This window comes from Otolemur garnettii, unplaced genomic scaffold, assembly GCF_000181295.1.
Source record: "Otolemur garnettii isolate 467f Iridium unplaced genomic scaffold, OtoGar3 scaffold00008, whole genome shotgun sequence".
Classification (NCBI taxonomy): Eukaryota; Metazoa; Chordata; class Mammalia; order Primates; family Galagidae; genus Otolemur; species Otolemur garnettii.
The window spans coordinates 12,615,158-12,628,090 of NW_003852403.1; the positions used below are offsets into that span (position 1 = coordinate 12,615,158).

Sequence of the window (12,933 nt, forward strand, 5' to 3'; positions counted from 1 at the left end):
GTGAAAATATCTGCAAACTATTTATCCCACAAGGGACTAATACTCAGAAAACAGAAGGAATTTCAACTCAAGAAAACAAATTACTTAATTAAAAAATGGGCAAATGATCTGAATAGATGTTTCCCAAAAGAAGACACACAAAAGGTCAACAGGTATATGAAAATATTCTCACCATCACTAATCATTAGAGAAATACAAATCAAAACACAGTTAAAACGGCTATAATAAAAAAGACCACATAACAAATGCTGGCAAGGATGTGAAGAATGGGGAACTTGTATATACTGTTGGTGGTAATGTAAATTATTACAGCCATTATAGAAAACAGTATCAAAGTTCCTCAAAACACTAAAAATAGAAATACCATGTGACCCAGAAATCACACTAGTGGGTATAAATATGCAAAGGAAAGGAAATTAGTACATCAAAGACATGTCTGCACTCTCATGTTATTGCAACACAAGTCACAATCACCAAGATATGTTATCGACTTAAGTGTCCATCAACAAATGAATGAATAGCCAGCAAGATGGCTCACGCTTATAATCCTAGCACTCTGGGAGGTGAGGCAGGTGGATCACCACAGCTCAGTGGTGAGAGACCAGCCTGAGCAAGAGCGAGACCCTGTCTCTAGAAAAACCCTGGTGTTCTGGTGGGGGCCTATAGTTTCAGTTACTTGGGAGGCTGAGGCAAGAGGATGACTTGAGTCCAAGAGTTTGCGGTTGCTGTGAGCTAAGATGCCATGACACTTTTAGTGGTTAGGGTGCTGGCCACATGCACTAGGGCTGGTGGGTTCAAACCCGGCTAGGGCCTGCTAAACAACAATAACAAAAAAATAGCTGGGGGTTGTGGAGGGCACCTGTAGTCCTAGCTACTTGGGAGGCTGAGGCAAGAGAATCGCTTAAGCCCAAGAGCTTGAGAGGTTGCTGTGAGTTGTGATGGCACAGCACTCTACCAAGGGCAACACTGAGACTCTGTCTCAAAAAAAAAAGAAAAGAAAAGAAAAGAAAATGTGGCATATATATACACAATGCCATACTATGCAACTACAAAAAAGAATGAAATCCTGACATTTGCCACAACACAGTTAAAACCAGAGGCCATTATGTCAAGTGAAATAAACCAGGCACAGAAAGACAAACGTGGCATGCTGTCACTCATGTGGGAGCTAACAATGTTAATCCTGTAGAATTTGTCCCATAGAGGTAGAGAGTAGAACAGCGGTCCCCGCAGAGATGAGTTAATGATTCAAAATTATAGTTATACAGGAAGAATAAGATTTAGTGTTCACAGCACAAGAGAGTAACTAGACTTAATAATAATTGTTGGTATATTTCAAAATAGCTAAAAAAAAAATTAAATATTTCCAACATAAATAAATGATAAATGTTTGAAGCAAAAGACATGCCAATTACTTTGATTTGGACATTACACAGTACATTATGCATACATGTATCAAAATATCACATTTATCCCCTAAATGTACAATTACTATGTATCAATTAAAAAAAGGAATAAGCCAAGGGTATAAAGTGATTTTCACTTCTCTTCCATGAAATAAAAAACAATAAAACGCCTATCCTTTCAACCTACTTAGAAATTCAGGATTTAAGTATTTGACTAGTTATCACCAGCTCTCCATTCTAACTCAATGAAAATAAAAAGCATGGATCTTTCTTCATACAACTATTACATTATTACATAGCACACAAAAAGCCAAGCCAACATAGGTGAACAAGTTATTCTACAGCTGACCACTTTTCCCCTTGGCCCCCTTATTCCACACCTTATTACAGTATATTTTTCTGAATTTAATATTTATATGCCTTTCTTAAGAGCTTATAAACTTGATGAGGCTAGATTTAGCACCTAGACTGGTGCCTGAAGTATATATGGGTCATTACAAAAGTTTTGAGAGGCTCAGCTCCTGTGGCTCAAGTGGCTGTGGCTCAAGTGGCTAAGGCACCAGCCACATACACCTAAGGTGGTGAGTTCGAATCCAGCCTGGGCCACCAAATAACAATGACGGCTGCAACCAAAAAATAGCTGGGCATTGTGGCGGGCGCCTGTAGTCCCAGCTACTTGGGAGGCTGAGGCAGGAGACTTGCTTGAGCCCAGGAGTTGGAGGTTGCTGTGAGCTGTGATGCCATAGCACTCTACCCAGGGGGACAGCTTGAGGCTCTGTCTCAAAAAAAAAAAAAAAAGTTTTGAGAGACACAAAAATCAGAAAATGTAAAATCTGCTTAGACAGAAACAAATGAAGCCCTCCCAGTAACACTGGATAAGCTGAGCAAGCTCAAAGTTGCATGGGTGAATCAGAAAGGATGCTATTGACTGTGTTTCTTAGAAGTAAAATAATGGACATGGTCTGTCTCAAAACGTTCAGTTTCCCATGTAACTAGCACATATGTGCACAGGCGTGTGTGTGTATGTGTAAAGGATAAGTGAATACTTAAACATGAGAGAAAAGAGAACTGCTTTGACAACTAACACTTGATCTCATCAAAAGTTACGTGAAGATTTCTTACCTGGCGTGTAATTACAAAATATGCATACATTGCCATGGCACTTCCATAAGTGATGAAGTAGGTGACTGGCTCCATGATGTCCCAGGAATATTCCCACCAGGTAAGCCGGGCCAAAATGCCAAACTGTGTGGCCATGTAGGCAAGGCCACCCCATAGCACCAAAGTGGTCCTCTTCTCAGCTTTTCTGCTAATCTCAATTCGGATCTGTTGGGCACACACGATCCATGTAAGACGTTTTGACAGAGAACCAATTTAAAAATCTTCGAGTGTTCTGTGTTCACTAAAGAAGCAGAGCTCATAATCAAGACAAAACTTAGTCTCAATTCTAGTAAATATAGTTTGTCTTCCTAAATGGTGTCTGATCTGCAGTTTTCACTGAAAAACATATCTTAGAGAAATAACTGATTTGGGGGTCATTTATTTTACGTTTCACCCTAGAAGTGGCTGAAAATATGGGAGTGAGCAACTCAGTTCCGACAGCTCTGCACCCAACCACAAGATCACCTTCTCTGGAAGAGGAAAATATAAACATACCAATATTTTCTCATTGTTGTATGTAAGATTTAAGATATTGTTAGTTTTTAACTTAAACAATATACTATGGGCAGAACATGAACTCTGGATTCATTATAAAGTTGTTCCAAGGATAAAAGAATACACGTGAAACACTTAGCATAATTCATGGCCCACAGGAAATACTTGATAAATAATGATAATTATTTTTATAAATTCAGAAAATGAGTAACATTCAGAGTGTTTGCTCTTCTCTTTAATCCTTACAATCTAATTTCTTAAAATGGAAAAATTGCATCATTGAAAAAGGTAAGATACGTTCATTGTGAACATTCAGAAAAGCATAAAGAAGAAAAGTCAATCATAATCCTACTTCTTTCAGCATTTTGGAATATATTCTTTCCGATTTTTTCCTTTGTGTGTGTGTATATATGTATATATAAATATTTATATACAAATATATAAATGAGTATACCTTTGTGCATAACACATTTAAAATTACATTATAGTTTGCACAGATTTATAATTTACTTTTCATAATATCTCATGAATATTTTCGATGGCACATTAGATCTAACATACTCATTTTTAATAGGTGCATAATATTTGATGGGAAGTCATCCCTTGGTGTCTGTGTGGGACTGGTTCTAAGACCTCCAGCGACATCAAAATCCATAAATGCTCAAGGTCCTATATAAAATGGTACAGTGTTGCATATAACCTATGCATATCCTCCCATATGCTTTAAATCATCTCTAGATTACATATAATACAATGTAAATACTATGTAAACAGTTGTTATATTGTATTGGTTTTTAAATTTGTATTATTTTTTATTGCTTTTTCTTTTTTTAAGTTAGTCTTTTCCCCTAAATGTTTTCCATCCCAGGTTGGTTGGATCTGCAGTTGTAGAATCCATGGATACAGAGGGCTGATAATAATGTTCATTGTTTAACTTGGCTAAAATCGTTATCTTCTACACTAAGGAACCTTTCCTGATCAGCAATTATTCCAAGTCTTATTTTAAAGGTAGTAAATCTGGTTAAGGGCAATTCTATTTATTTAATTAATTATTTATTATTTATAACAGACACGGGTTTTATTATTAGGCATTTGGCAATGCGTAAGAATTAATCTCATTATTGCCTTCATCTCCCAATCAAAATGGAATCAACCTTCATTTTTCCTTCCCAGGGCAGTATATTATATTAATCTAAATCCATTACTAAGGCTCCAAACTATTCCTTTTTAAGTCTTTTCTTAGCTTTAATTAGAACTTTACAGTTTAGTCTCATAACTTAGTGGACTAAGATTGACATGACTCAATGGCATAAAACTTAGAAGAAAACACAGAAACATGTATGCTCTGGAAAAAAAAGAGGTGATGAGAAAAATCTGGGAATTGAATTTTCACCTTTTCCAGGGGAGCCAGCTGCTCTTTGAGATCCTCTAATCTTTCGATAAGCTCCCTCTCCTTGTTTAACTGGTGCTGCTCAATGCACAGTGTGGTGTATAGCTGCTGGACCAGGGTCTTTACATCATTCAGCGTTGCTGCATTTTCGTGGCTTAAGAGGTCTGAAAAAAAAGGGATTATATTAAAAAAAAATGTATGCCTTAAATGGAGACTTGCTATTCCTGAGACTATTAGACAATAAGAACAAGGCAAATTCACCCACTATAGGTATCCCGCCTTCAGTGTTAAGCTGAGGGAAAGTGATAGCTCTTTTTTTTTTATTAAATCATAAACACATAGATCATGTATACATTAAGATAGCTCTTTTTTAAAGAGAGTTGTCCACAGATTTAGAAAGTAAATTCTTACTTAGGTTGCTTGAACATTTTTAAATATTTCACCATTAAATTCTTGGAAGTCTAAATGCTATAAATGAAGCTGTGATTAAGGTAAACATTAAGAAAGATGATACAGGCTCAGTACCTGTAGCTCAAATGGCTAAGGCACCAGCCACATACACCAGAGCTGGTGGGTTTGAATCCAGCCCGGGCCCACCAAACAACAATAACAACTACAACCAAAAATAGCTGGGCATTGTGGTGGGCGCCTGTAGTCCCAGCTACTTGGGAGGCTGAGGCAAGAGAATCACTTAAGCCCAGGAGTTGGAGATTGCTGTGAGCTGTGATGCCACAGCACTCTACCTAGGGTGAAAGTTTTTTGTCTCAAACAAAAAAAAAAAAAAAGAAAAAGAAAAAGAATACAAATAATAATAATCTTTAGCAGATAGGGACAAAAAAATTAAGGAAAACTAGTAGAGAGAGAGATTTAGAATCAATCTGATTATCTTGCTTATTAAAATGCTAATCTATAATTTATCTGTCCTGCCATTTTAATTATTTTTTTCCCTTTATTAACTCCTAAGGGAAAAATGTGCAGTTATTTCAAATTTGCAAGTACAAGGTAAATACAATAAAAATATCATCACTCTAACAACCTTAACCCTCATACACATCACCCCTAGGACACCAACTTTTATTCATTCCTATTGAGGGAAGACAGAGAATAGCTGTCTGGGCCTCAAAATCATGCTCTAAGGGCATGAAGTTATGGGAATGATCAAAAGAGTAAAAGATTATATTCTTTGATTCAACATCCTCTACTGTGGGTAGTTTTGAGACTCTAATGAAAACTTTGATCTCAGCTGTCAGAGAAATTTTTTCTTTTAAAAAAGCAACGCAAATAAAGTTTTTGTTTTAGAATCTTATGTGCTTTAAAAGTGACATTTTACTAGGTACAGCATACGGTGAGCCCTCTTATAAATCAAAATGAGGCACAGTCAGAATTAATCAAATATTTCAAATATTCTTCAAGGATATCCTTTAGTTCAGGTACCACAGAAATTCAATTAATGGAAAAATTCAAATAGGGGTAGCAAATCGGATTAGAGAAGAGTGGACATACTAAAATGGGATATAGCACCTAGCTGGTACCTTGCGTGCCTCGGTAAATGTGTGCTGGACTAATGGAAACGGATAAAAGGAGGAGTACTGGGAATGTCAGAAGTAATCTATGGCAACAGTGTCATTCCAAAGCTGCAACGCACATTAGCATATAGCTTTAAAGTTTCCCAAGTTCCAGAAGAAGCTGCGCTCTAGAAGGCTGAAGCACTTTGTCCAGACTGTCAGAAGAAGGGACAGAGTTCATATCTCCAGACCTCCAGGCTGGGAGCTACATTATAATGCTTCTACTATGTCAATATTCATATTTCTCCTGCAAGCTCAGTCCTCTTTCAAAAAGGTAATTCCTTAGGTAGGTATAAATTGTCTAAGGTTAATAAAACCTTCTCATAGCAACCTCCAACTCTTGGGCTTAAGCAATTCTCTTGCCTCAGCCTCCCAATTAGCTTGGACTACAGGCACCCACCACAACACCTGACTACTTTTTGGTTGCAGTTGTTTGCCAGGTTTGAGCCTGCCACCTAGGTGTATGTGGCTGGCACCGTAACCACAGAGCTAGTAGAGTAAGGAGCAGAAAAGGGCTACAGGTGCTGAGCCAGTTGGCTATTTTTTTGTTGCAGTTGTCATTGTTGTTTAGCAGGTCTGGGCTGGGTTCGAACCCGCCAGCTTCTGTGTATGTGGCTGGCGCCCTACCTACTGAGCTACGGGTGCCACCTAAAATAATGAGGAATCCTTTACAGTGTGTTAAGATCTTCACAATATACCATTAGGTAAGAAAAACAGTTTGTTTAATGGTTTTATACCTTGTCAATCTGCTAACCTGGAATTATGCTGCCCAGAATATCCTTCCTGGTATTGTTCTGAATTAGAGTTAACCAAATGAGATTTTGGAAGGTGGCAGTGAAGCAGAAACCTTTATTCTCTGAAGGTGACTGTGGTTAATAGTGACATAGATGTAGAGGTCCCTGCAGATATCAGCTGTGCCCACTCTCCTCTGATCTATGTATGGCTCTTTTTCTCAATTGTCACTTCTGTTGATTAACAGCAAATGCAAGCCCACAACCAGACACAGCCTTCTGAAGCTGCTCTGTCCAATATGGTAGCCATCGGCCACATGTTGCTACTGATTTATCTTTAACTAATTATTATTTTAAATTGACAAATAAAAAATGTATATATTTATTATGTACATGTTGTTTTAAAATATGTATAAATTATGGAATAGATAAATCAAACTAATTGATATATCAGTTATATATAGTTATAGTATATTGATATATCAGTTATATAGTTATCAGTTATATTTTTGTGGTGAAAACACTTAAAATCTACTCAACAAAGGCTGGGTGCAGTGGCTTATGCCTGTAATCCCAGCATTCTGGGAGGCCGAGGCAGGTGGATCATTAGAGCTCAGGAATTTGAGACCAGCCTGGGCAACAGTGAGATGCCTGTCTCTAAAAATAGCCAGGCATTGTGGTGGGTACCTATAATCCCAGCTACTTGGGAGACTGAGGCAAGAGGATCACTTGTGTCCAAGAGTTTGAGGTTGCTGTGAGCTATGATGTCACAGCCCTCTACCCAGGGTGACAAAGTGAGACTTTGTTGCCAGAAAAAAAAAAGATTTACTCATCAATTTTCAAGAACATAATCAATACATTGTTATTGACTATAGTTACCATATTGTCCAATAGATCTCTTGAACTTATTCTTCCTAACTGAAATTTTATATCCCTTGATCAACATTTCTGTACCCCCCCCATATTGCTATAATAATTTAAATTAATTAAAATTAAATTAAAAATTCAGGTCTTCAGTCACATTAACATTTCAAGTGCACAATAGCCCCAGGTAATCACACCTGTCATCCCAGCACTCTGGGAAGCTGAGGCAGGTGGATCATTAGATCCAGATTACCAGATCCAATGGTTACCAGATTAGATAGTGCAGAAATAAAAAAAATTTCTGCATCACAGAAAGTTCTCTTTGGCAACACTGTTGTCAGGATTTCTCTACCAGCCCTCCTCTGTAGTCTTGTCCTAACAACGTGATGTTCCTGGGTTTCCAGGTTCCCTGGTAAGCTTTGATTTGTCCATCTGTGCCACTGCTTCAGAATTAGTGACCATTCTCTGATCCTCCAAGCTTGCCATTTCAGACTCTTATTTCATCAGCTTCGCCTACAATTGTACAAGGTCTTACTCCTACAACAAATAGTTTATTCCATAATATTCACATGGTTCTGCTTCCCCAAATGAGCCCTGACTGATATAAACAGTATGTGTTATATGCTATTATTTAACACTCATATTTGCTTTTGAATGTGTAGACTGGCTTGGTAAAGGGCAAGAAACTACAAACAGCATTTGCTGATGCAGAAGAGTCATTTAGATTTTGGGAGGTGACCCTGTGAATGTATGGGCTAGTCTAAACACATTTTAGAAATTAATTTGCAACCACAATGCCTTATGACATCAGTGAAAAGACTACAAAATGATACAAATCACAGGAGACCTCACAGATGTCCGATTCTAGACCTGGCTGAATGTATAGTTGTTATCTTTCTAATTACACATCAGAAAAGCCCTGGTAGACTCAAGGGACTAAGCTTTACTTTGCTTAATCCCAAACTGTTGGCCCTAAAAAATCTGCTCACAAATTTGGAGATGAAGTTATAGGAGATGGGAAAATATGCACATAAGTTTCCTAGAGGCTTCGCACCACCGCTTTGGGACAATTACTGTATGCTTCACTAAAAATGCAGGTGAGTTTTTATTAATGTTTCTGCAAGTGCTATCAATTTCAAGATAATAAAGGTATAGACAACCTGGGGAGATGTGCACATATGGGTAACGAAAATTCTTTTCAACTACAAAAATGCTTCAGAAAGGATTTGGGCTCTTTGGGTCTCTAATGAGGCAACCATTATAGGTGGTGTTTGGTTTGGTTGTTCAACCTCTCATCTCAAATCATTTATAACATCAAGAAAGAAGCAAGAGTGGTTTATCTTACAAGGGTACAAGTGAATCTTTCTAAGAGTAGAATATGAACATTTTAACACAATAACTAAGAAAATGACATGACCAGTTTGTTGGAAGTGTTTCAGATTGTGTGTGAAAACACTACACTGTACCCCAGAAGTGCATTAATGTACACAGTTACCATTCAATAAAAAAGAAAATAAATAAATAAATAAATAAAAAAGAAAGAAGCAAGATATCCAATATCCCCTGAATAGATAAATGGAGAAAAGGGATTAGTGGTGCCAATCAAAATGATTCTCCTTGGTACAAAAACGTATAACCACCAGCAAAATAGGGTAAACTGCCTTCTCCAAGACAAAGGTAGTTAATTATTACGTCAACATGGATCAGGATAAAAGGCTTTTTTGTGTTCCTTTCTGTAGTCTTCCCTCTATTCTATATTTAGACTAAATTACAAAATCATCTTATTGTGAAAATGGTTATTCCTTTCACTCTGCAGTGTTAGAGAGGACCCCAACTATAAACAGCTACGGTCACCAAAAGAATTTGACGGAGCTTGCAAGTAGCCTTGCCATTAAGACATGTCACCTCAGCCTAGCTCACAGCAACCTCAAACTCTTGGGCTGAAGCAACCCTCCTGGCTCAGCCTTCTGAGTTGCTGGGACTACAGGCACCTGCCACGACTCCTGGCTCATTTTTCTGTTTTCAGTAGAGACGGGGGTCTTGCTTTGCTCAGGCTGGTCTTGAACTCCTGAGCTCAAGTGATCCCTCCACTTTGGCCTCCCAGAGTGCTAGGATTATAGGCACCTAGCCTGTATTTGTCAACTTTTAGAAGTTACTAATATAGTAGACAACTATATTAAAATATAAGTTATAATTTCAAATTTATAAATATGAAAAATTTATTAGACTTTTTAATACATGAAAATATAAATTTATTTACAAAATAATTTTTCTTAATTCTTAAAAATTTTAATAGATTTAGGGGAAACAATTTTTTTTATTCCATGGACAAATTGTGTCATGGAGAAGTCCAGGCTTTTAGTTTACCTGTCATCTGAATAACGTATATCTGTGGTCCCCAAACCCTGGGTCACAGACAGGTACTGGCCTGCAGCCTGTTAGGAGGAGGTGAGCAGTGGGTGAACGAGGGAAGCTTCATCTGTATTTACAGCTGCTCCCCATCACTGGCATCACCGCCTGAACTCTGCCTCCTGCCAGATCAGCGGTGGCATTAGACTCTCATAGGAACAGAAACACTACTACTGTAAACTGTGCATGTGAGGGATCTAGGTTGTGTGTTCCTGATCAGAATCTAATGCCTGATGATCTCAGGTGGGATGTAATGTGTGTGAATCATCCCGAAACCATTTCTCCACTCCCTTCATTGCCCTGTCGACGGAAAAATTGTCTTTCATAGAATTGGTCCCTGGTGTCAAAAAGGTTGGGGACTGCTAGTATACCTTGTACCCAGTAGGTAGTTTTCCATCTGCACCCCTTCCCACCTCCCCCTTCTGTGTCTCCAATACCTACTATGTCACTCTGTATGACGACGCATAACCACTGCTTAGTTCTCACTTATAACTGATACCATGCAGTATTTGTTTTTTTTTTTGTTCCTGTGTTACTTTCACTCAAGCTAATGGCTCCAGTTCTATCCAAGTTGCTGCAAAAGATGTCATTACATTCTTTTTCATGGCTGAAAAGTATTCCACGGCCTGAGTATTTATACATTCCCACCAACAGCACACAAGCATTCCCTTATTGCTACATTTGTGCAAGCATTGTTCGCTTTTTGACTTTTTAATACTGGTCATTATTAAAGACGAGGGTGGTATGTTATCATGGTTTTAATCTGCATTGCTCTGATGATTAGCGATGTTGAACTTTTTTCATATATTTGATGGCATTTTCTCCTCTTCTTTTGAAAAATGTCCACGTCTCACTTTTTAATGAGGTTGTTGATTTTTTTCTTGCTGATTTTAGTTCCTTATGGATTCTGTACATTAGTCCTTTGTAGGATGATTAGCTTGTGAATATTTTCTCCCATTCTATAGGCTATTTATTCTGATGATTATTTCTTTTGCTGTGCAGAGGCTTTTTAGTTTAATTAAGTCCTATTTATTTATTTGTGTTTTTGTTGGATTTGCTTTTGGGATCTTAGTCATAATTTTTTTTTTTTTTAACCATAGGCCAATGTCAAGGATGGTTTTTCCTAGGTTTTCTTCTAATAATTACACTTTTAAGCTATCTTGAGTTAATTCCTGAGGCTAGTGAGATATGGATTCAGTTTCATTCTTCTGTATGAGGCTATCCAATTTTCCCAGGACCATTTATTGAATAGGGTGTCCTTTCTCCAGTGTAGGTTTTGTCTTGGTCAAAGATCAATTGGTTGTGGGTACTTGGCTTTATTTCTGGGTTCTCTATTCTGTTCTATTGTCTATGTGTCTGCTTTTATACCAGTCCCATGCTGTTTTGGTTACTACTACCTTGTAAGTTTAAAGTCAAGTAATATGATGCCTTCAGATCTGTTCTTTTTGCTTAGGATTGCTTTGGCTATTTGTGCTCTTTTCTGGTTTTACAGAATTTTAGGGTTGTGTTTTTTAATTCTGTGAAAAATGATGTTGGTATTTTGATAGGAATTGCACTGAATCTGTAAATCACTCTGGGCAACATGGACATTTTAACAATAACAATTCTTCCAATTCATGAGCATAGGATGCTTTTCTACTTGTTTTTGTCATCTATCATTTCTTTCATCAGTGTTTCATAACTCCCCTTTAGAGATCATTTACCACTTTGGTTATTTCAAGGAGTTTTATTTTACTTTTTGCAATTATTGTATGAGACTGAGTTCTTGATTTTCTTCTTAGCTTGGCTGTTATTATAGAAATGCTACTGATGTGTGTACATTGATTTTGTAACCTGAGGCTTTACTGAATTCATTTATCAATTTCAGGAATCTTTAGGGTTTTCCAGGCGTAAGATCACATTGTCAGTAAACAGGGATGGTTTGACTTCCTCTTTTCTAATTTGGATACCCTTTATTACTTTCTCTTGGCACAGACTTCCAGTCCTATGCTGAATAGGAGTGGTGAAAGTATACATACTCATCCTGCTCCAGGTCTTATGAGGAATGTTTTCAACTTTGCCCCATTCACTATGATCTTGGCTGTTGGTTTACTGTATATGAGTTTATTATATTAAAGTATATTCCTTCTATGCCTAGTTTGTTGAGGGTTTTTATCATGAAGGGATATTTGATTTTGTTGAATCCTTTTGCTGTGTCTACTGAGATAATCATATGGCTTCTGTTTTTCATTCTGATTTACATGGTGTATAACATTTACTGATTTGTGAATGTTGAACCATCCAGTATCCCTGAGATGAAATTCAATACCTTTTTGATGTGCTTTGGGCTTACTAGTATTTCATTAAGAATTTTTGCATCTATGTTCATCAAGACTATTGGTATGTAGTTTTTTTTTTGTTGGGTCCTTTCCTGGCTTTGGTATCAATGTTATATTAGCTTCGTTGGATGACTTAGGAGGATTCTCTCATTCGTGATATTTTGGGAACAACTTCAGTAGCACTGGTACCAGTTCTCTGTAGGTCTGGTAGAATTCAGATGTGAATCCATCTGGTCCTGGGCTTTTCTTAGCTGGGAAATTTTTTGTTACTGATTAAATCTTGCTACTCTTTATTGGTCTGTTCATGAGTTCTACTTCTTCCTGATTCAAGCTGGTGAGGTTGTGTTTTTCTAGGAATTTATTCATTTCCTCTAGATTTTCTAGTCTGTGTTTGCAGAAGTAGTCTTGGATGATGTTTTGTATTTCTGTGGTATTAATTGTAATGATTCTGTTTTCATTTCTGATTATGCTTATTTAAGTCCTCTCCATTCTTTTGTTGGTTAATGTAGCTAAGTGGTCTATTGATTTTATCTTCTCAAATCCTTTGTATTTCTTTTGTTTTAATTTTATTTAATTCTGCTCTGATCTTTTATA

The 12,933-nt window shown here is 37.2% G+C and overlaps 1 protein-coding gene across 2 annotated transcripts in view; it reads right to left on the reverse strand.

Moving 5' to 3' along the window:
• Positions 1 to 12,933, reverse strand: part of MCU (mitochondrial calcium uniporter) — a 201,913-nt gene that overhangs the window by 14,521 nt on the left and 174,459 nt on the right. For both annotated transcript variants that reach the window (XM_023509571.1, XM_003783570.1), the window contains exons 5-6: positions 4,456 to 4,616; positions 2,529 to 2,732 (exon numbers count right to left, since the gene is read on the reverse strand). In XM_023509571.1, coding sequence (XP_023365339.1) covers positions 2,529 to 2,732; positions 4,456 to 4,616 — 365 coding nt within the window. The remainder of the gene's footprint in view (positions 1 to 2,528; positions 2,733 to 4,455; positions 4,617 to 12,933) is intronic.